Here is a 24,318-nt window from a genome sequence, read left to right as displayed (position 1 = left end):
CTAGCAGCTGCCGGGGGAGGAACACACTGAGCCGCACATGCTCAGTTTGGAGGCAGACTCGGGAGCCTGCTCGGGATCAGCTTCCGGTCCTGGTTCTGGCTCGTTCGCGTCCTCATCGGCGGCTCCGCTTTCTGCCTCTCCGTCCCCGTCGCCGCTAGCGTCATAATTCCCGGCCTCTGACTGACCCTCCTCCTGACGCTTTTTCAACCTGAGGAACACAGTGACTCATGAATATGTGTGCATGTTTGCCAGGTGCACTTCTTTTCGTTCTTCTCCTTCCCTTCACTCTCCAATCGCCTGCTACAGGTGGCTGCCTCTAACCTGGACGTCTCTTCCTGTTCTAAGGTAGTTCTTCCTCGCCGCAGTCACCAAGTACCTGCTCAGAGGGGATACATCTTATAGTTTGAGTCTGTCTTTAATATTATTATCTCACTACACAAACCCATTCAAGATAAACTAACTGTGAACTGGCTCTATATAAATAAAACTAAATCACCACATTTATGATGGCAGCCGAGATATGCCCCCATGTTGTGTAATTAAATTATTTTTCCAAACTTTTGAGCTATAAAATCCTCAGAAAAATAGTCAAGAGGCCTTTAGACTTTACTATATAATGCACATCACTGCACATAATTCTAGACATTATGCCCTCTATTATAAATAGAAGTAACATGCCATTAATCAGACCAATAGGATATAATAAGACATTTGCCACAGAGGAGGACTGCAGTAACATTGCAGCGGCAGGACCTGGTCAATAATAAATGAGGCAATAATTTAGAGCAGCACTGAACCAATGTTGCTCACTTTACATACAAAGATACATTCTATGATAAATGGACTCTAAAGTAGTCATTTATGTTGTGCAGTGTGTATTCTGCAGATGTAAAGAAAACATTAGATGCATTAAATTTAGCTACACTCTTAAAAAGCCTCCTGTCATGTCTGATTTACATAACCGAGCCATTTCATTACAGAAGCTTGGCTGTCGTAAAGGTCTGGAGTAATATGTAATGCTATACCAGTAACTCTACACTGCATGCTCTTGGAGGATTAAATTAGCATTTGCTGTACCTGTTCACATATGGCGGCCCTTAACTTGTTCCCACTGCAATCGTACGAGCATTTCCAGTGCCAGCCCCACATTCACCAAAGCAGTCGTGGTATAAGGTGACAGTTTTTTTTAAACTCATCATTATGACTGCAAACCTTTGAAGTGCAGATTTATTTTTATAGATCTGACTATCATCATGAATTGTTATTGTGCCGCCTTAGTTTTGAAAGTGCGTGTGGACACGTAGGGGGGAAAATACACTGATATCGCTGCAGCAACGTCTGACAGCAGGAGAAACTGGAGCAGTCAAAACAATCAGACGGGTCTTAAACAAACCTCCAGATTAGTCAAACAATCAGTATGCACAGTCAGAAATGTTTGATTGTGTGCTGTATCTGCAACGTAACAAACACAACAGAGGGGAAAAAGGTGGAAAAAATAAATGAAGTCGCCCATACAGAAAAGAAATGTAGTAAATATTTATGTATAATGTGACTCATACAAGGTACATTCCTTATACTATCGTATGAAAGTGGCATCCTCAGCATTTTGATCATACAAGACATTACACTTGATCCATATTGTTGTTGTTATTGATATATTTGGGAGGTTTTTATGGGTTTTAATATCGAGCTAATTGTTTACCTATCAATCTAACCTTATTTTCTTCCTTGTTTGCTTATGGACAGCTCTCTTAAGATCCTGCCAAAGCATTTTAGTTGGTTTGAGGTCTGGGCCATAGTAACACCTTGATTCCTTTCTTTTTTAGCCATTCTGTTGTAAATTTGATGATGCACTTAGCACCGTTGTCATGTTGCATGACCCAGTTTCTGCCACGCTTTAGCTGACACGATGGTCTCATTTGACTCTAGAATACTTTGTTTTACAGAGCAGATCATGGACTGTGAGGTATCCAGGTCCCATGGTTGCAAAAAAACTCCAAAAACCAAACTCAAATCAACACCCCTCCACCTCCGTGCTTGGCCGTTATTATAAGGAGTTTGAGCTGATGAGCTGGTTTGGGTTAGGCCAAACATGGCACTATCCATTACAGCCAAACATCTCCATTTTAGTCTTCTATGTTTAAAAGACATGATTACAGAAGTGTTGTAGTGTGTTCAGATGTAACTTTCCAAAGCAAACCTCTGCATCCAGTGAAATGAAGCTTTTTCCTGGCAACCCTTTTTAACAAACCATCCCTGCTCCCTCGTTTTCTAATCGTACTGTCATGAAATGTAACATTTAACACTCTAACTGTTGCCTGTACAGTCTGAGATGCAGGTGTTTTGCAGTTTCGCTGAGCATTGCATGGAAGACTCCTTGAACGATTGCGGCATTGTCACATACGTGAATGCTCCACACCTAAAGACAGGCGTCCATACTTGCTGATGCCTAATTAATCAAGTGCAGCAGCTACTTATACTCTTAATTCCTATGGAAGCAGTAAGGGTGTACAGTGGTCCCTCGCTATAACGCGGTTAATCTTCCGCGGCCTCGCTCTTTTGTACATTTTTTTGGTGCAATTTTGCATGCTTTTTTTTTTTTAAACAGCACATTGTGTTCTGCGTCCTGATTGGCTGTAGACCATTGTCAATCAATCTCGTGCCGTATCTCCTGTACAGTACAGAATGCGTTCAGCCTGTCAAATACATAAATCTTCTGTTGCTAGCAGTGTGACTGTGAAGTGCTGTACTGTAAGTTTTCTCCCCAACAAACACAACAATGCCGACGAAACGCTTTGCACCGTCAGAGTCACCTGCGGTAGCACCCAAAAGGTCAAGGAAGATGCTAACCATTGCACAAAAAGTTGGACTTGTGGACATGTTAAAGGAAGGTAGAAGTTACCGTCTGAGTTACCCGTCTGAGAAAAGTGTATAAAGTGTGTAGTGAGTGAAAAAAAATAAAGCTTTCACCTATCACAGTTTTTTTTTTTTTTAACTTAACTCCAGCGATAAACGAGGGAACAATGTACTGAGCTTTTTATAGGACTGCAAAGAGTCCTTTGGAACTTTTTTCACACGACTGTTTATTTTCACAAGTCAGACATTGTGTAAGACTCTACTTTTTGTCCGTTTCTTACATGAATCTTATGAAATGAGCATGCAAAAACATCTGCATGGGGAAAAATGTAAAAGGAGACACTTTCATGATTAAACAGTAAAGGCGTTTAAGTTTGATATAATATCTACAAGCACAGGCTGTGAGAAATTTGTATTTTTTTGCATTCCCCCCCAGATGTTTCTCAGCACCAGTAGCACCTTGAAAAACAAGAACCTTAACATATTTGAAACTATGTATTATTACAGGACTGAATGCTAGCATACTGGTTAATGCCGACACTTTACAGCAGGAAGACAGCACCTGCTTTGGTCCTCCTGATCAACTGAGCCTCTTATATGCTCTCCCTGTGCCTGCATTGGTTCCTGATTGACATGATTGTGACATAACTGTTAAGCTGACTGTTGATTCTAGCAAGGGAAACAAGGACAAGGACGAAGATGCTTTGTTACCTTAAACTGCTATATCATTTTAAAGTCTCAATTTGTCTTTTGTGCATGGATTTTATGCAATTTAATAAAAGAAACAGTAAAATGTGCCAACCTCTTGTCTCAGGGGTTTATGGGCAAAATATCTAGTTTTAACTGTAATTAAAGTGTCACTAATTTAGCTAAATTACTGCCGTTGGTTTTCTAAATATATGATTGCTGCCCCCCAAAAATAAGAGGTTGCGAGATAGCTTTAAGATCAAAGACAAATGAACCCCTATGTTGCCTCACAATCTAAGAAAAGAAACATGAAAGAAGATTAAATTTAGCTCCAGCTGAGGATATCAATCCGATTGTTTAAAGGGCAAACAAGGCAAGTGGCAGGAATGTTTCTGTCCTTTGCATTCGTTCTAAAAGGATGACACTAATGGTAGCTAATTTCATTCTGGCTGCGTTGAATAAAAAAAAGAAACCTCTGCTTTTAGCCCGTGTTATAGACGGTCTGCTGCTCTTCTGTTCTCTTACTTCTCTCGGTTGAAGATCATGAACTCTTGCTGCACCACTTCAAGGCACTCCTGTAGATAGTCGTTCTCCTGCAGGCAGATGACAGACAAAGCACACTCATCGTCACCTTACACATCGACCTCATCATCATCAGCATCATCAAGAACCGCAGATTAAAAAAAACACAAAACAAAACTTGACGTCAACTTCAATCTGTCAAGTGCGTGACCTCCCAGGGATATTCATCCTTCCCCCTCGTTGCTCTTTTAAACAAGTCATGAATTGTTTGTGAGCTCTCCTCAAATTGGATGTTTGGCCCAAGACGAAAATAGAAGCTCATATTTCCAAAAGCACTTGGGGCCATGACAACGGCACCGAAGGCTTCATAATTTAATAATCTCAGTAATAACGCAGTATGAGTACACGCAAGCGGGCACACACGCATGTATGTGCTCCACACACAGCGCCTCACAACCCTATTGTTAGAGGTGCACGCTCTTTGCACATGTTCATCAGCCCTGATAACACGTGACACACGCACACGCGCTGATGTCATGAGGAGCGTCTGATGGGTGCAGGCTGCTTTTCATAAATACAGAGAGGACGTCTCCCGTCTGTGGTAAATAATGTCTCAATCAAACATAACACCAAGGCAAAGAAACAGAGACTGCACTGCTGCAGTTACACTGATCCTGCTCACAGCACACACAAATCAGACAGCAGACCTCATCACGCATTAAGGCAAAATGAGGAGGACATTTATATCTTGCATTGCTATTCATCTGCTACCTCAAAATCCTTTTGTTTTGCTGTAGTTGTTCGAACTGAAATTCAAATTGTTAACATTTAAACTGCAATAATTTTTCTTTTTTGGGGATTATTCATTTCATCCTTTAACAGAACAGCCTATTAATTCAATTTTAACTGTACAGTGGAAAATCACAACAACAGCTCTTTATATTGTAAAGTGAGAAATAGAGAGAGAGCTCTAAGGCTACGTTCACGCTGCAGGTCTTAATGCTCAATTCTGATTTTTTTTGTCTGGTTGTTCACACGACAAATAAAATGTGACAGCAAACACGCTCTAGTGCGAACGGTTCACGGCCCGCATGCGCAAAAGAAGACATGCAACGCACTCTGTTTACGGAAGTAAAAATGGCGGCTACAGAGATTAATTAGAGAAAGAAGGACACTGAGAAAAAAAGAGAGCACGTGCTTTAACAATGGCCGCCATGCTTTCTCGTTTGTCTTCTCCAGAGCTGATAATCGGCGTCCGTCTTATGTCAGTGACTTAAAAGACGGATTTAATGCGACATGAACATTCACACAGCAGTCGCTTTCTAAGACATCAGATATGTCTCGGATTAAACCACACATGAAAGTGACCCAGGTCATGCTATGACAGTTTGAAAATATCGGATTTGTGCTGTTCAAACTGTCATAGCATGATCGGATATGGGTCGCATAGGGTCAAAAAAGGTGCATTTGATGCGCTTTCGCCTGCAGTGTGAGCGTAGCCGAACAATCAAGTTAGTACTTGGTGACAGTGGAAAGAAAAAAATCTGTTTTAACAGGAAGAACAGGCTCAGGTAGGGGGACGCAAACTGGCCAGACCGGTGGGGGTTGAGACTCCAAGGATCGACAGCAAGTATTCAACGATATAGAAACTGTACTGTATTGCCTCTGTGAGCATGATTACACAGGTGTCTCGCTTTATCCTTCTACTGTATCACAGAGCTAAGAGCACAGGTAATTCACTACAGCTGAGGAAAAAAAATGCCAGCTGGCTCACTGCCAATCTAAAAATATACAGTGTTGACAGGATGTGACAGAGCGGAGACAAAGGTAAGCCGGAGCTGCATTGTTATCCTGGAATGGCCCGGGCTCTTTATAAAAACTGTACCAATGAGTAATGCAGTGGGTAAAAATAATTTACACGACTCTTCTGGTGTTCCCTTCATAATCTTTCGCTTTTAGCAATGACAGTTAAGTCTGTCTGTAAGTATCTGGGCAATCAAACACATTTTGTAATTTTGTTCAGTGAAGTTAAGACTTTCACTTCTAATTAAAGGGTTATGAAAAAAAAAAGCTTTGGATTAGTTGTTTAGGAATTGCAAGAATTCATATTTAGAGGCTCAAAAGTAAGCAGGTTATTGATGAGATGTTTCGTGCTCGGTTCTCTCATTATTTCATGAGCTGAAGCAGATGAAAGATACGGAGCTGATTCCAAGTGTTGGACTTGGAAGCTACTTGGTAGTTTTTCACTGAAACTCTCTGTAAAAATGGATTGACATAGAAATGAAGGAGCCCATCATCAGGCTGAAAAAAACAAAATGAGCCTATCAGAGAAGGACCGAGCAAAAACGTCTCAAGGAGGCAGGCATTTAACTTTCATAGGCTACAACTGAGAGATGCTTTCATGAATGGAAAAACACGCGACTTATCACAATATGCAAAACCACCATTTACACTTGACAAGAAGGCCATGGGTGACGTCCATGGTTCTAGGCTTCATCCAAGTACTAAAAACAATCTTTGTATTTTCAATCTCTAAAAATAGAGACTGTGTATTCAAATGACTGTAATTCCTAAACAGTTAATGCGATGCTTTTGTTAAACCCCTTTGATCTTAAGTTGAAAGTCTGCACAATCATACAAGGACTGGGATTCAAAGTCTACTGCAGTGCTGCACAAAGGCTACATTATAGAAGATGTGTAATTGTCCAAAAGTTAACAAAAACCTAACTGTACAAAGCAAAAACCACACTAATCTGCTGGAGGTAAGGCTACAAAGATCAAAATAACAGGTAAACAGCAAATCATATGGGTGCCTACGAGAAAATAACTCTTTTGAAGATGAAAAAACGAAAATGATCCCTTTGTATGATCAAAGAGAAGAGGCCTTTTAACAGATGCAGTGACAATTCCACCTTCATACTCGTGACTCCAAAATCCTCCTCCTTAACAGAACATAGTGCTTTTAATGCAGAGGTTATATAACTACTAAGAGGACTTCATCTCTGGTTACTAAATATGAAAGAAGATGGAGATCATTTTGCCTTTCTGAGGACTGGGATCCTTTTTATTATTTTTATTGACTTTTCTTTGGTTACAGTGTTTACCAGTTCTCCGGTTTTCACTATTCTTTAGATCAGGGAACTTTTGAGAGATACTGACCACTGCAGACTGGGAACACGTGAGCTGTGGTTTTGGAGATGCTCTGACCCAGTTGTCTAGCCATCATAATGTGGCTCTTGTCAAACTTAATTAAATCCTCGCACTTGTCCATTTTTCCTGCTTCTAACATCAACTTTGAGGACAAAATGTTCACTTGCTCCCTAATATGTCCCAGCTGCCAACAGGTGCCATGATGAACAGATAATCAGTGTTATCATGTCACAGGTTGTTATGCCTGATCATGTATATTCTAAGCATTAAAATCAAATCAAAACTCCCAGCAGCTACCAACACACTGCTTTAAAAAGTTTCTTTAGTGGTAGCGCTCACGACTCACTAAGAAGCAAATTAATTGCAAACTAATGGTTTAGTTTGTGCCTTCTATGCATAAAAGTCAAAGCTGTTGGTATCAGAGGTATCACACTAAGTGTTGCTTCATGAGATAAAAGAACGGACGCAGCAGCTCTGTGCAGAGCACCGTGTCACTTACAGACTGTGAATCCTTGCTGTTGTCTCGTGATCGGTTCTTTGCCAGCCTCTTTTTCTTCTTGTGAAGAGGACGTGACTCCAGGATCATCTCCTCCAGCTCGAAGGTGGGGTCGCAGTGCAGGCGACCTTTCTGTGTGAGCGAGATGCACGCGAGATAATTAGAAACAAACACAGGAGCAGCATCCATCGTAAATGGAGTGCACGCGCTCTGAGCATCAACAGGGAACAGCACACATGAATGCACTGACATGCAAGCAGGAATATAAGGTGAGTGCACCGCAAAGACGCTGCATGCCAGCGTGCATTATTTAGTTGCCAAAAATGCTCATTATGATCAGCAAGCATGAAGGAGTGCTTCAGTCTGTGTGTGAGAGAGAGCGAGGTATGTGATGGCTTTACACTAACATTGGGAACAAATCCAGCCTCCATTTTCTTCTCATACACAGCGTCCCAGTTGACGTCAGAGAGGTAGGGAGCGGTCTGCATGTCAGACAGGCTGGAGAAACGATGCTCTGGGTTCACTGTCAGTAGCTGGAAAGAAAAGACGCACACACACTTCATCAACATCACTTTCTGAGTAGCAACATCACCTTCGCACCTTCTCTCCTCGCTCACAGCCAGGCTGATCTCCACGGGAGGTGAAATAAAACCCTTACATGAGTTGTTTTTTCCCTCCTTTCCTTTTTACCACCTGCCATCCCTTTTCATCTGCTATATCTTACTAATATGCTTGTATGTGTTGAACTCAATGATATGTTAAACCCGCAGGACTGTGAACCTTACATTGTTTTGGTAGAGGTGCTGCCTTGTGTGAACGCAAGAGTTAAAAAAAAGACTATAAATAAAGATTATTAGCTTTAATAAAAATGATCAAACCCAAGAGGCTGGAAGTCTTGCATTAATAAAAGGAACAGATAAAATGGATCATCTCTTCAAAGGGAAGAGAAAATGGGAGCGGATGTGAGGGTGAGCTTGAGCAACCATTCTCAATGTGACGAGCAGTTCATCTCACTTATCATTGGAGACCTATATTCGTTTTTTTTCTCTGCTTGTGACTTTAATAATATAAAGCAAAATTATTCACAGGGCACAAAAAACAAGACAAAACAACTTTGCACTTTAACCAGTCCAGTTTCAGAACATTGTATTTGCACCACAACAGACCAGTACAGACATCAACCAAAGTGTGAGTGCTTTGTCTAAACCAGGGGTTTCCAAGTCCAGGACTCGAGGTGTCCTGCAGGTTTTAGACGTGATCCAGCACAGCTGATTTAAATGGCTAAATTACCTCCTCAACATGTCTTGAAGTTCTCCAGAGGTTTGGTTATGAACTAGTCATTTGATTCAGGTGTGTTGACCCAGGGTGAGATCTAAAACCTGCAGGACACCTGATCTTGAGGCCTGGAGTTGGACACCCCTGGTCTAAATCCTTATGAAAACTCCTGATGGAGATTGGATTTTTGATGCTTTCCATGGAAGATTTGGAAAATCGTTTAAGAGATATAGGATGTGATTTTTGGTCACTATTCTAAAGCCGGAAACTAGTAACTGTTTTTCAGTTACAACAGCACGAAAGCTAAAATATTTTTTTTTAATAAACACGTATTCCCATTGAGTGTCCCAGTAAACGATAGCGTGCCAGCCTGCACACTACCAGGACCCTGTATCGGTTTCATTTTTGTGCCCCAACTATCTTAAACGTCTGCTGTCAAAACCTTTTGATCATGCATGTTTATCTAGCTAATAGCAATCGTTTGGCTTTCTGACATGCAGATACAGAAACCATGAAATCTGCTTTTTTGGTTTTGCGTTTTATCACTATACATTCTTATAATCTGTCTGTGTAGGTTTTCAGATCATGGTAGTGTGAGAGTCAAATGCAGCTTCATTTCTTTTTGAAGAGCCCTCACCTCAAGTGGTTAAGACTATTCCTACAATCTTTCTTTCATTTATAAAAGTCTTTCATTTATAAAACGTCTGGTACTGACTCTTGGCTGGTGTCATTTTTTAGATTGGATGGTTGAAGCCTGAAGAAACACAATAAAGAGATATTGGCAATTTAACAGTTTATTCTTTTAACAAACAGGGGCTTGGATGGCTGGTCTCCAGCCTGGTCACACACTGCTATGTGATGACATCCTATTCTTCATTTGTCACAAATCAGCCAATGTGGTTGTGTTAGTCACTCTGGCACAAGCAGCACATCCAAACTGATCCCAGTGGGGTTGAGGTCAGGACTGCAGGCAGGTCATTCCATCCTAGTCAATGATAAGCCTCGATCTGCGGAGAGTGTCGTCATCTTGGAGGATAGAGTTCGGTCCCAGACTGTGGAGATATGGGATTGCCACTGGCTGCAGAATCTCATCTTGGAGACATCTCTGCATTGAGATTGTCTATAATAATGACAAGTCGCATTTTTCCAGTGAGGGAGACGCCACCCACACCGCCACCGCACTGTCTCCACACTGTTACCTTATTGGTGCAGCAATCAACACTGCAACATTTTGACCGTACAACCCAACAGGTGTGGGAAAACTCCCGACTCATCGATGAACAGGACCAATCAGGCCCCTGACTGTCAGCACCTGGGGTACCAGGAGCTCTAAAGAAGAGCCAACAGCAGAAAAAGCTGTTTGGCACTAGCAAGAGAAGGTTTGGCAAGTTTTTCATGGGCGCAACCCACATACTCAACTCTGCTGCTCAATCTACAAATGTGGTATTATTTATGGGGAAACAAACAAATTGACCAAAACATAATTTTTCTTCCTTCTCTGTAGAAAACTAATAATTATGTTGCCACTACATTTGAACAGGAGGACGAATGCACCTTTACTAATAAATCCACCAACAGGAGGAATTGTTAATCAAATCTGACTCCAATCAGGTTGAATCAGAATTGTTGCACTGATCAGAACAGATGGACACCACACATGAATGGAGTCGCACAGTCCAGGGAGAAAAGAAGAGCTGGTGCTGATACAGTTGTGTTTTTAAATGGAATGCCATGTGCTTCATTTTTCACCTCGGGGGTAAAACGCTGGAGATGACAATGGGATGTGGTTTTTGTTGTTGTGTTAGCTCGCTTCCTGCGCTTTATTTTCTTCTTCTTTTGGTCACAGGCTGATTCAGTTTTCTCCTGCAGGGCCAGTTAGCTCAGTCTCGGTGGAGTCCAGACACGGTAATCGATCAGCAGCAGAGCGGAAGAGACCGTCGCTCCGTCCAGAACACTCAGTCATTCAGACGCAGAGCACATGCACGCACTCCTGCTCTGCACTTACACTCTGCCAAAGAGTATCCTCCTGAACAAGCCACAGTTTTCCTTCCCCACTCAAAAATCTTGTCTTCAAATAACTACAGAAATATCACCAGAGGGGAGGAGAGGACTAGTTTCCAGAACAGTTTTGCTTGCTTAGATGACAGCACGCTGATGCAAAGCAGAATAAGGTGGGTTTTTATTGCAAGGAAAGTTTGGAGCAGAATTATTAGCAGACTGTGACAGCACTGAGCAGCTCCTTCAGTGGGAGACTGCGGCACCCACGGTGTGGGACGGAGAGATTTCGCAGGTCTTTCCTCCCCACTGCTGTCAGACTCCATAATAAAGACTTTAACTGATCAAGCACACACATCCATACATATGCAATAATACTAAGTGCAATAATCCTTTCTGTCATCGTTGTATTTTTACTCAGTTGTATATAGTATTTGTATTTGTATTCTATTTTTATCTTATTGTATATTTATTTTATTTTATTCTACTGTATATAGTATTTTATTTTATTCTATTCTGTACAGTTGTGTACTGTATTTATTCTTATTGTATTCTAATTTTTGCCTCATAACTTTTGCACTGTCCACTTCCTGCTGTGACAAAACAAATTTCCCACGTGTGGGACTAATAAAGGTTATCTTATCTTATCTTATTAACATTTGATCCAGAGCGAGTTATCTCATCCAACTGGCACACTTTCGCTTTTAAGAAAACATTTTCAGTCTCAATATTAGACTAAAACACTCGTTATGATAAGTTAGCACACAAAGATACACATGCACTGTTTCGTCTCTCACCCACACGCTCAGTTTCTGTGCTTTCATCCCATCTGTCATTTTCTTTCTCCATCCCTTCTTTGCCCTCGGGGTCTCGGATCATCCCCCCTCCCCACAGCACTCACGCACACACAGAATACCTGCACCATCAGTTCCACTGGCTCCGCTGACTTTTTTTTTACCTCTACATCCTGCTCCTCTTTCTTAGGAAGACCATCTGCACTCAGGCAACATGGGTCAGAGTTAATCTGCCTTCACTTAATTAAAAACTGTAACTTTAGTTTCCTGGGACTGGCATTCACATTCCTAACCTTTCCATTTATCAGTTAGCTCATATACATTTTATTAAAATGTCCAAACCGAATGTTTATAGCTTCTCTCCTAAACCTTGGACGAAAGCGATGCATACTGACATAGTGAAAGAGATGTTGGCACAAACACCAGCTGGTAAAGAAGACGTGAACCTGATTAAAGACAAGCCATAAAATTAAGATTACAAGTTTTTGCCAGCAAGGCGAAGGCCTGAGCCAACTAAAAACACTGCTCTTTGCTAATAATGAGAGATAATGGACTGCTTGCTGAGAGCGATCAGTGAGCTTTGTCGTTCTGAGCGTCAGAATAGAGCTCATCGCTAAGCCTGTTCATACATATTTGACAATTTGGATATTTGTTTACTGGGTAGATATTTGCTTTTCAGTTTTAGCAATTGGATATTTATTTTATTGTAAATGTAGAAATTATGCATCTCAGCTTGTCCATCTCACACCCCTCTCACTCACGGCGCTGTCCCTATCCGGTTGTTCAGTCTGACGTCACTAGCCGTGTCTGGGCCTAAACTCCGCTGCAGGTCCATATATCAAACGATCACTATGGCATTACTGAGAGTTGAAAAACTGTCTAAAGTCTTTCATCTTTAATAAAATGATCAGCGTTCTGCTCTACCAGGTGTAACAATTGAGTTTAACATCCAGGCATCTATGAAAACGGAATTTATGACATTTAACGGAGTTAGAAGTTAGCAGGGAGTTAGCTCGCTAGCTTCTATCTAAATACAATATAGCATGTCCTGACTGCGGGGTTTTGGAAACAAATTAAAACGTACAGCTCTGTTATCACTTCCAGCATAAATGAAGACAGAAAACTAAAAAGCAGTGACGTTTGTAGGGTTACTGAAGTTGGGCTAGCTGGTATATAATGATGTGCTACGTGACCGCTAGCGACACAGCTATGTTAGCATAATATAAACAAGCTAACTTTTTTCCCCACTCGATAAAAGTTAACGTGAGTGTTCTCGGTGGTCAGGAACAAATGTAATCGCATGGCAGGATGCTGTAAAAGGACCAAACTTCAGCCAGGAGAACAACTGAGATAATCCATCCACAATACGAGGTTAGTCATTCATATACTGCTGCATGGGCTGGGCTGTAGTTACATCCTAAGGTTTAAAAACTGAGCTTAAATAAATGATTAGTGGTAATAAAAGCCGAGGGAGGTCAACAGTGATCACTGACTGTTTTAGGAGCTTTTTGAGATCAAATAGAAGAAAATACAAAACATTAAACATGTTAACAACACAAAAGCCATATTAAACGCAGACTACTTTAGGCCCGGAAGTAGGATTCGTCGTGTCATCACTGAACAACCGGATTCAGTTCACCTCACTGGTTGCTAACTTGGCAACTTTGTATCTAAATTTAGTTACTTTTTATACTCCTTCTTTAAACTAAAAAGGCAGAGGGAAATAAATCTGTAGACAGTATCTGTCTCCGAGCTGTGCACACTGGGTGACAGAGTAATAGAAGAAAGAAAGGTGCTTTCTGTGAAGAGGGTCATATTACATCACGGATAAGCAGTTGTTCCTATGATACCTTTTTCAAATTTTCTTGCACTAGCTGCATAGTAGGATGGTGCTGTGTGTTACAGTTACACTGTGGAAAACAACAGTTAGAGATTGAAATACAACCAAACGTTAGCGCGACCGTGTGCAACGAACATGCGAACTCGCTGCTTTTGAAATGGTTGCTTCAAAGACGAATCAGCGACCACTAGCAGTGAGCTCGCCGTCTTCAAGGCGACAGCAATAACATGGACTCAGTCAAGTTACATACAATCCTTTTGTGATAATACAGAATTAGCAGTGATAAATCGATGTTACTGACTATGTATATAGAAATTCACATTAACTAATTTGATTTTCAGAGTCCAGACAGATCCTTGCAGATCTAGTAGTTGCTGCTGGACGGAAATTTAACTGAAAGATGACAGACGTTCAGCTTGAGTCCCTTATTCCAGCGGTCCCCAAACCCTATTTCAAAGAAATATTTACGCGTCACCATAGCGACCAGAGACCATTAAGGGGCAGAGAGGAGGGCGTTACTCTCAATGTTGTTGGCACATTATAGGAGGACGTGTTACAAAATAACACAAATTTTTTGGACATCAAACTGGTCCGTGGTGCAAAAAAGGATGGGGACCGCTGACTGAAGTGTAAGTGTAAGTTAATAATGCCCCATCGTCCTCCACTCACCTTCCTCAATAGTGAAACCAGATCCTTGGGCCAGGTTGGGCTGTACTGGACACTGACGGTACTGAAGAGCTGAATCAGCGATTCCACCGAGTTACTGGCGTGGATGTCATACGGCCTCTAGCAGAGAGACAAGGTGACAAAAGGAGGAAAAGCAGCAAGTTGAGGAAGAGAAAGACGAGCGAATGAATGGAGGCGAGCTCGTTCTTGCAGCCCGATAACATAAAAACTGCAATTTCAATGTCTCACCCATCCGCGCAGCACTTCGAAGGCCGTCACCCCTAGTGACCACCAGTCTACTTCAAAGGCGTAGCCCGTCCCTCCACTCACAAAAGACTGGAAGATCTCTGGGGCTGAAAGCACAGCAGAGAGACACTGAAGAAAAAGCTTGTATAATGACAGCCTGTGCATGGAGCATTCCTTTGCAAAAATGTCATAAGAAAAGCACATTTTTCCTCGGCAATCGCATTATACAATAGTGGAACATTTGCCTCCCATTTTCACAAATCAACAGGATGTTTAATTTCTTTGATATCATTCACACACGCCTGTTTAGTGATAATGAGAGCGTAAAAATGTATTCAGAAATTGAAGGAACAGCGTCTGGCACCTTCTAGCAAATAGTTCTAGGAGCTTTAACTAACCGAGACAGTTAAATGGTACAACTGAGCATTTAAAATTACAAAGAAAAGAATAACTTAATTACGCTAGGCCCCCTTTTCTTGTAGCTTTCTTTTTCATGCACAGTATAAATGTTTAGTTACCCATGTAGGGCTTGGTTCCAGCTAAGGCCGTGGCTCGCTCTCCGTCTTTTATTATTGTTGCTATGTTGAAGTCCGTCAGGTGAGCGTGACCTGAGGAAACACGAAAATCCATCAACATTTTCTAAATAAACATCTGCGCTCACATCAAAAGGAAACTTTTTCACATGTGACAAGAGAAGGAAACAAATGAGGACACAACGTTCCCTTTCAGTAAGCTGGAATGTGATATGCAAGGACAAAGTGTCCTCATTATTTTGTGTGTCAGTCCGATGTCCCCGACTCCTCTGACCTTCTTGGGGTCGTTTCTGGGGTGTCGTACTCGTCGCAGCGGATTGGGAACGTCATTGCCGTCTCTAAGGGTTATTTATTGTACAATTTCTGTTTTCCCCTGATGATCAAGCACTTTTCAGAATCCCTCCGTCAGCTTAAGCTGATAGAAGGATTTTGAGAAACACAAATGCACGACAGACATATTTATTGTATAGCTAGGAGGAGAAGTACAAAACACAGACGCACACACACAGGGAGGTACAGACAGCATTAGAATCACATGCAGTCGAAAAAAGAAACACAGCTTAAAGTCATCCAATGTGATAAGATAGTTAGGCTTTAAAGCTGCTGAATCCACTCCATCGATACGACACAGTCCTAACATTGCAGCTTTTAAATGACATGGAAATAGGAGGACCTGAGGAAACTGAATGTGTGCATATAGCAGGAATACATATAGTATAATCAGAATAAAACTGATTAAGAGCCATATGACAAAACTATAACAGGTATCTGACAATAAATAAATAAATAAACAATGCACAAAGAATACTGTGATATGCCCTTCAGACAGGTCTGTGGTCTAAATGTGCTCTTATACAACTACGATACATACTGAAGGCCTAAAAGTCCTGTTTTGTTTTACATCCTGTCTTATAAACAGAGCAAACTGTTCACACCCTTACCTTGTTCATCCAATAGGATATTGTCTGGCTTGACATCTCTAAAAAAGACAAAGAATACGTACACATTAAAACATGTTGATGCAAATATCAGTAGAGGATATTACTTGCATTTTAATAGCACATCACTGAGTTTCTGCTGTGTACAGGTAAACTGACCTACAGCTTTCTAAACCCCTATGGATAACATCACATAGACCTTCGGAGCATGTGGGTTATCGATGCCGCCTTTAAGCGTCTCCATTTGGATTTCTGTGGAAATGAAATGGAACCACTAGAGATTGGAAACATCTCCGCATGTGGCTCTGGGGCTGCAGATTTGAGACCTCTGATCTAAGCTATCCAATGGCACCGCAGCTTCAATTTAAACAGCCTCTTATTTATTCCTGGCTGATACAAAGATGCTGATGTGATCATAGTTGCAATCATCAAGCAAGTCTGAAGTTATCTAATGATTCTGTGAGCAGTTCAGGAAGTTTGAAAGATTTCCTACTATAAATGTTGGAAGGAATTAATCAGGGATAAATTAGCTGGAAAAACTCCATGATATAAGCTTGGCATGCGTCTCTTGCACAACTTGAGAATTTGAAAACAGCCTCACTCATACATCTCTCTTAAAAAAGAGAGTCTATTTCATTGTGGCCCTGGTGGTAGCTATTCTAGTCTAAAAAGACCTGTAATCATGCCAGCTCCAGTCATGTGCTGGATTTTATACAGCCTGAAATCAGAACTGAGAGGACACCCAGTAGACCCAGCTCCCCTTTAGACCATTTTACTATAAGTAAGGTAATTATGGACTCCTCCCCCTCCGAATATGGCCGAAAACATTTGCCAACCCTGGCGTCATTAACAAAAACAAAAACTGCAGTGTTCATGCTAGAGTTGTTAAAATGTGCGTTTCAAAATGTGCTTTATAAGTTGTTGTTATTAGTAAAAGTGTTCGTGAGTTTAAGCATTTGCTAACTGTCTAATCTGCTCCCATAACAGCACCTCCCATCATCATAGTTTGTGGTCAAGTGGGAAAGACCAGGATTGGACGTGTACAGTATGTGTAGATGCTAAAGCGTGTGGGAGGTGTTTTGAAGGCTGATGCATGTGTGAATTACATGTTTGAACAACATGATTTGGACATCTGTGTCAACAAGCAGAAAATTCCTTCATTCCCTGCATTTCGGAGCGCGTGAGAGCACACTCATAACTGATCCCCGGGAGAGGTTTGTCCAGAGGGACTAACAGGTCTGTCTGCACATGCTTATTACACTGAGCACACAAGCCCTGGACATATCCAGGAGCGCGCGCGCACACACACACACACACACACACACACACACACACACACACACACACACACACACACACACACACACACACACACACACACACACAGCTTGACATTTTCCAGCCCTTCAAACACTCCACGGGCAATTAACAGAGCGCGCACAGCTTATTTAATTATGCCGTACATCATGCTGGTGTGGAGAATACATGCGGTCTACAGAGAGCATCTACATACCCCACAGGACACGTGTGTTCACGGTGACTGTGCGACTGACGTGAATATCTGCTAAAACTCGTAGAGGGGAGCGGAGGTGGTGGTGCTGCAGACTGATCCAGCAGAACAAAGCAGGAGGGAAAAGCATGCATGTCCACAGGAGGAATCCCTGCACCAGTGCCAGCTACAGCATCGTGCCACGCTGTTTGAAGTACGGAATTCACTTAATGTATTTTGCAGCAATCACAGAGACATCAGTCTAACATGAAGCTGCATGCCAAGTGATTTCTTATTTTGAACAGGAACAAAGCAATCCAGCGTGAGGTGATCTAACTTGCAGAGTGGATAAAAAAGGAGAGAAGAGAGAGAAGGGATTCTCCAATTCTACTTCCTTTCTTCTCACAGGACTAATTTTACCTCCTTGGGCATGGTGGCAGCTGACTGTTGCTAGGAGACCAGAGACCCCCCCCCCCCCCCCCCCCTCTTTTTTTTTTCTTCAGTTGGTGCAACAAAATAATTGTAGAGTATTCTCCTGTCAAAAACTTCCAGGGTAGAAGAAAACTGTTGTGCTGGAGGAGGGCACTGATACAAAGGCACTAGATTACGGCACACACACTTGAATCAATGGCAGAAAACATGACGTTAAGAAGAGGACGAACAAAACACTGAAGCATTTTTTAGCTGCTATTTATAGCCACTTAAAATGTATGTGATGAAGATGCTTTGCCAACTATACAATGAGGGGAAAAACTCTGGCTTCACTTTCAGAAAACACTTGCCATCTCCGTGAGGCTGCCAGCAGAAGTGTAATGATGCATATCTACTGCAGACAGCCATGTCTGAGAACCTGAAGAGAGCCACAGATACATATCAAAGAAGCCGTACGCATACAGGAAGAGAATAGCACCGTCTCGCTTCACTTCGGCACATGCCCAGAAACTGTTTTCTGAATATTTGCTGAGGAATGACAAAACACAGCTTGAGGGGTTACCTAGTCACTCGGAGCATTGAATATCTACTAGCAACTAAGTGATAGGTGTCAAGCAAATCCTAAACAAGGCTTTACTGCTATAAGGTAACCTGCAGAGACCAGAGAAAGCCGCATCAAACGTCATCTTGTCAGTCTGAAACTTTTGACCCACTAGTTTTGTGTGCATCACAATGTATTAAAAATGAACTTTAGATTGCACGAGCAGGAGTTTTAAGCTCAGGCTCCGGCTTTAGCTGTATTGCACAGACCTGAAGGTGACAAACCTCTTTAGCTCTTAGTGAAAAAAAGCAAATTCAATAGCAAGTCAAACTATTCTTTTCCTTCCATATTCTTTTATGTTATTGTTAATTCTGCTCCTTAAAGGTGTTTTTATTTTTTATCACGATGCCAAATATGATGTATGCTTCAGTGTATCAGTGCATTTCAGCATTCAGACGCCTCACATTAATGCGCTACCTTTACTTTAAACCAAATCTTAGCACTAAAATGTTTATCATCTATGATTTGGGGGAATTGCTTTTTGTCCCCAAAAGGGAGGCAGGTCTGTACAGTGTGACTATATACACAGATTTATGTCCCCACAACATAAATAACACACACACACAAACATGCATATGGACACACACAGTTGCTGGAAGAAGACATGCAGCCCACATAAGGTTTTGAATAAGGTTCAAACAGTTTTTCAGCCATCTGTGGCTCTAAATCTGCAGCCTGCAGGGATGCATCTCTTTCACTGACTGGACTGCACGCACGCTTACAGCTGCGCTCAGCATATCTGGACAAAGAGCTGTGTTTACTGAGTCCACTGTGGATGAAGGATGGGGACAATTACAGAGAAACCCATATGACCCATCCTTAGGTGTGCAAAGTAAATAAAAACAGCGACTTCAGCGCCTTAAAAAAGGTTATAATCTGAGCTCACACCAAGAATAATGAGAAACTGAATATAAAATATATATTTGCTTGTGTATGGCTCATTTATGCTTGTTGTGTAGAATGTAAACTATGGTGTTTCACAAAAAAATAACAGAAAATGGCAACTTTAAAATGAGAGAAAAGACAGAGACTGCATCTGTGATATCAGCTGTCCATTTCTTTGGTTTTGATGACCAGACATCACAGTCGCAGAGTAACTCTCACTGAAAATAAGAAATCACACCATACTCCTGTTGCAGGGACACATAAAGCGGGCCTGGTTTAAAGCACAACCAGCTTTACTGCCCTTCTGGACACTAATGCTGAACATAACTTACAAAAAAAGCACTCCACAGAATTTTAAACTAGCCATCAAAACTATAATATAACTATATCTGACAACAGAACTGGACTTTTGAAAGCTTTCAAACTGAGGCACTGACTGAGTAGCTCTCACAGTAAAAGCTAGCTTGGACCACGGCTTTAAATCTAAATCTAAGTATATAAATGTACGCCATTCACTTTGTTTTAAGCCTTTCAGTCTAACGTGAAGGGTCTGGGTGGAAAATAAGGGGTTCAAAGCTCCGTATGACTCCACTTTATATCTCAGTCATAAAAGTAACGACTGAAATTTTAAATTTGATTTCTTTAACAAATGGGGGGCCAGGGTAATACAGCATAAAGTGGTTTTGAGTAACCTTGCTGCTACTGTTTGCACCAACTGTAAATGGGCGGCTGCTGTATCAATATGTTATATGTTATTAAATTTTAATTTCTCTTACAGGCCTCTGATAAAGTCAAAGCTGCACTAGGCTAAAACATAAAACAAAGTATTGCAGAATTTGAAGATGGACATCCTGCAGCTCTTCACTGCTCCAGGCCTCTTATAACTTCAGGGGGATTTTTAACACATTCTTTTACATTAAAATGATCTTCTTTTATTGCAATACTAAATTGTACTTTGTGCATTGAATATTTCTCTCTTTGTATTGCTTAAAAACTCTCCTGATCTAGTCTGAAAAGAGCTGTGATGGTCAAAGGCTGCTTAATGGATTAGATTTTCTGAAGCCTGAAAACAGACCAGGGGATGTAGAGGAGTCTGGTTTCCCCTCAGACCACTTAAACTGCAACATGCTGAAAGCAATAATAGATTTTGTTTTTTGTTGGACCACAAAACCCTGTTTCCAATCTGTGCTAAAGGGCAACATATATTCTCGGCCATACTGTGGCCATGAATATATAAATACATCAGATCTTGTGCAAAGGTGCTTTTTGTTGTAAGGTAAAGACACGACAATAATACAGAGAAAACTCCAACAATCAGACGACCCCCTATGAGTAATTACTTGGTGACAGTGGGAAAGAAAAACTCCCTTTTAACAGGAAGAGCCCTCCCTGAACCAGGGACAGGGAATACGATTCAAAACCGTAAGATCCAAGTGGAAGGAGATGAGGAAGATAAATGTTGGGTCAAAAATATCCATCCTCAAACAAATGAGTCACATTTAAAACCTGGAGATAAACATATAATGCAAAGAAAGGGGCTGTGACTTTTTATGTTTAACCTTTCAAAGCAGAAAACAACACTCACTGGTGTTTAAGAGCGATGTGAGGCTCGACTCCTCACATTCAAAAATAACTGGAAATACTGCTGCAACGTGCAGAAGCACAACACAATGAAACAAAACCTCTTGAATACTGAAAGTTACAGACACAACCTTGAGCTGATCTTCGGTGTTTTTTTCCCCACACAGGGGAAATTCTAGTTCGCTGTATCCAGTTAAGCTACGTGTTCTCGCTGGCTGGCCCTGCAGCATCTAATGTATTTGGAAAGCATTGCAAACGCGTCTTATGGGTGTATTTGGGAGTTTAATGCGTCTGTCTCTCTCGGGTAAACACGCTGTGAATCAAAACCCAGAAGGCATGACATCCAATGTCACGCTGGAAATGAAATGTTTTTATTTTCTTCAAGGCAAAAACTGGAGTGTCTGGGACACTGGTCAATTTATTCTTCTTTCAGTTCAGAGGACAAAAAAAGTCGCATACAATAGTAAACAGCAGTATATAAAATATAGTCATAAGCATTTTTACAATGTCATATTTTTGTACCTTTGTACACCACCACAGTGGATTATACATCAAACAATAACGATGTGATTGAAGTGCAGACTTTCTGCTTTTATTCAAGGGTTTTAAAAAAGGCACCAAACTAACTGTTTAGGAATTACAGCTGTTTTTATACACAGTCTCCCGTTTGTTTGTGGTTTCTGCCTGGTGCTGTGCTTTACAGCAGAGAGTGACTTTATATTGTGGGTCACATACAGCCCACTATGACCTAAAACTGGTGGGACCAGTGAAACTCCCCTTTCTGTCAGTGTAAAGTTTAGCTACACATTTATCCCCTGAGACATCTTATTATTCAATTTAATTTAATTCAATTTTATTTATATAGCACAAATGACCCAACAGTAGTCACATTAAATCCCTTTATATTAAAACATATAATATAAAGTAATATAAGAAATCAAAGGCCATTTTTAAGAAATGTTCCTGTAATAATTGAATGAAATCTGTCAGAACGACTCTTTGGGCTCAAATTGTAAGAATTTTAAATTTATTTATTTTCCACTGTGGGAAAAAAATAAATGAAAAAAGCAGAAATAATAGATGGGGAAAAGAGGATTTTTTTCCCCACACTGTCATTTAATTGTTTATCTATTACTTATCTACTTTGGTGTAGCATGAATGGCCATCTTTATCAGTTGGAAAAGCTGTAACACTCATGAAAATACAGTTAAAAACTCTGCCCCACTTCACATTTTCCAAAGCTGTCCAGTGCGAGTCCTCACTGGGCCAATTCTGGCCCCCAGGTCTTATGTTTGACACCTTTGCTCTATAGCAGAGGTGGAGAAGCCCAGGCCTGGTGTCCTGCAGGTTTTAGATCTCACCCTGGATCAACACACCTGAATCAAATGACTAGTTCATCACCAGGCCTCTGAGAACAAGACATGTTGAGGAGGTAGTTTAGCCATTTAAATCAGCTGTGTTGGATCAAGGACACATCTAAAACCTGCAGGACACCGGCCCCTGAGGCCAGGAGTTCCTCACCCCTGCTCTATAGGGTTGGGATCAGGTGACTGACTTGGCCAGTGAATAATATCCAATTTCTTTGCCTCAAGAAACTCTTGGATTGCTTTTGCGGTATTGCTTTGGGTCACCATCCATTTACACTGTGAAGCATCGTCCAGCCGTGCTGCTTCTATCAGCAGTCACATTATCAATAAACATTAGTGAGCAGGTTGCACAGGCAGGCATACACGCCAGTGGAACAACACTGACTCCACAGTGTTTGATAGATAATGTGGTATGCGTCAGATCATGATCTGTTCCATAATTCGTCATGGAATAATGAGGAAACAGACCTCATCTGGCTGTGGGACTGATTGAAAGTCAACTTTCCAAAAATATTTTGAGCCTCTGAAAACAGGAGACTTTGAATTCCTGAGCATTTAATTCAATACTTTTGTTCAACCCTCTGAATTAAAGTTGAAGGTCTGCACTTTAATCACATCCCACCTGTTTTAATTAAAATCTACTGCAAAATCACAAAATGTCTAATTTCCTAAATAATTATAGACCCAACTGTGCACACTTAGGCCTTTTTACTTGACTTTGTCTGCTGGACATATTTGCATTTCTCTATGCACATAGATATGTTTGTTATTTCCACCTCCAAAACCTTTACTCCACTGCAATCTTGCAGTTCTATGCAGAAAAAAAAGGGTGCAGCTTTAACTTTGCTTTACGAAACAACCTTCAGAAGGGTTTGAAGGGCAAATTTATGAAAGAGTTTTCCATATAAAAGAACACTTCATGCACTGTTTATAGCCATAGACTTTTCAACAGCTTGAAAGCTGCTGGAGGCCTTGAAATGAAATGAAAAGAAATACCTATGGATGATGTGCTGGCTCTGCAGGTAGTCCAGCGCCAGCGTCATCTCACAGAGGTAGAGTCTAACTGCGTCCTCGCTGAACTGGACGTTCTGCTGCAGGTGGTAGCGGAGGTCTCCTCCCAGCAGGAGGTCCACAACCATGAACATATCCTCCTCGTCCTGGAACGAGTACCTGGGTGCAGTGGGATGAGACGGCCCTCAGTCACAGCCCAGTGTGGGAAAACATATGCTGCGCAAACAACCGCAAAGACTGAGCACACAAGACCGCAAACATGCTCAGTATGCTTTTCATGCAGGACACAGAGTGCGTTACATGTGCAAATATTATCAGACACACGCATGCTGATGAGAAGCACGAAGGGTCGGCGGACGAATCTGCACAGAAGCAAATGCAAACATGCACAAATATGGCACATGCACACCTCACAGCCACAACATAATATCCATGCCAGCTGTCGGACAGAATGCAAAAACAGAGGACGTCACTGTCACATCAAAGCTCGACAATAACTTAGCTCGTCACCTGCTACACATTTTTTGTCAATCAGGCTTACTGGTCACGCACAACAAATTAAAACACAGCCTCTTAGTGATCCAGGTGGGGATTTGTAACAGTCCACTCCACAAATTCAGCTTCAAAACATTAAGCCACACCGGTGAACACAAATGTTTTTGTACAACAGAATCTAATCTCTCATCTGAGAAAAATAAAAGCAGAATAATATCTTAATAGACCCGGAGAGGAGGGACAACACACCAATCCGTGGTGAATCCTTCCATCAAACTTGGCTTAATGTGGTTGCCGCTGAGCCAATTCTTTACTTTCCCATTAAAGTTCTGATGCTGTGGCGATACCATTTCTTTTTATAGCTCACAGGTTCCCTCTGTATCTTTGGGCTTGGCTGTGAACACTCATTGGGGGTGGGGGCATTCTGATTGCTCCTATTCAGGTGCAATTTCCTGCTGC

At 41.4% G+C, this 24,318-nt stretch overlaps 1 protein-coding gene across 1 annotated transcript in view; it reads right to left on the bottom strand.

Annotated features, from left to right (window-relative positions):
• The window catches only part of stk32c (serine/threonine kinase 32C), a 105,390-nt gene continuing 81,072 nt past the window's right edge, over positions 1-24,318 (bottom strand). The window contains exons 4-12 of the mRNA XM_085369560.1: positions 23,350-23,523; positions 16,002-16,039; positions 15,046-15,135; positions 14,531-14,634; positions 14,285-14,401; positions 8,119-8,244; positions 7,715-7,843; positions 4,069-4,136; positions 1-208 (exon numbers count right to left, since the gene is read on the bottom strand). Of these exons, the coding sequence (XP_085225686.1) occupies positions 1-208; positions 4,069-4,136; positions 7,715-7,843; positions 8,119-8,244; positions 14,285-14,401; positions 14,531-14,634; positions 15,046-15,135; positions 16,002-16,039; positions 23,350-23,523 (1,054 nt within the window). The remainder of the gene's footprint in view (positions 209-4,068; positions 4,137-7,714; positions 7,844-8,118; positions 8,245-14,284; positions 14,402-14,530; positions 14,635-15,045; positions 15,136-16,001; positions 16,040-23,349; positions 23,524-24,318) is intronic.

This window comes from Diplotaxodon limnothrissa, linkage group LG13 (genome assembly GCF_057381915.1).
Source record: "Diplotaxodon limnothrissa isolate DT_005_m linkage group LG13, D_limnothrissa_male_GT1.1, whole genome shotgun sequence".
In the NCBI taxonomy this organism is placed as follows: Eukaryota; Metazoa; Chordata; class Actinopteri; order Cichliformes; family Cichlidae; genus Diplotaxodon; species Diplotaxodon limnothrissa.
This window is presented reverse-complemented; position numbering and strand designations above follow the sequence as displayed.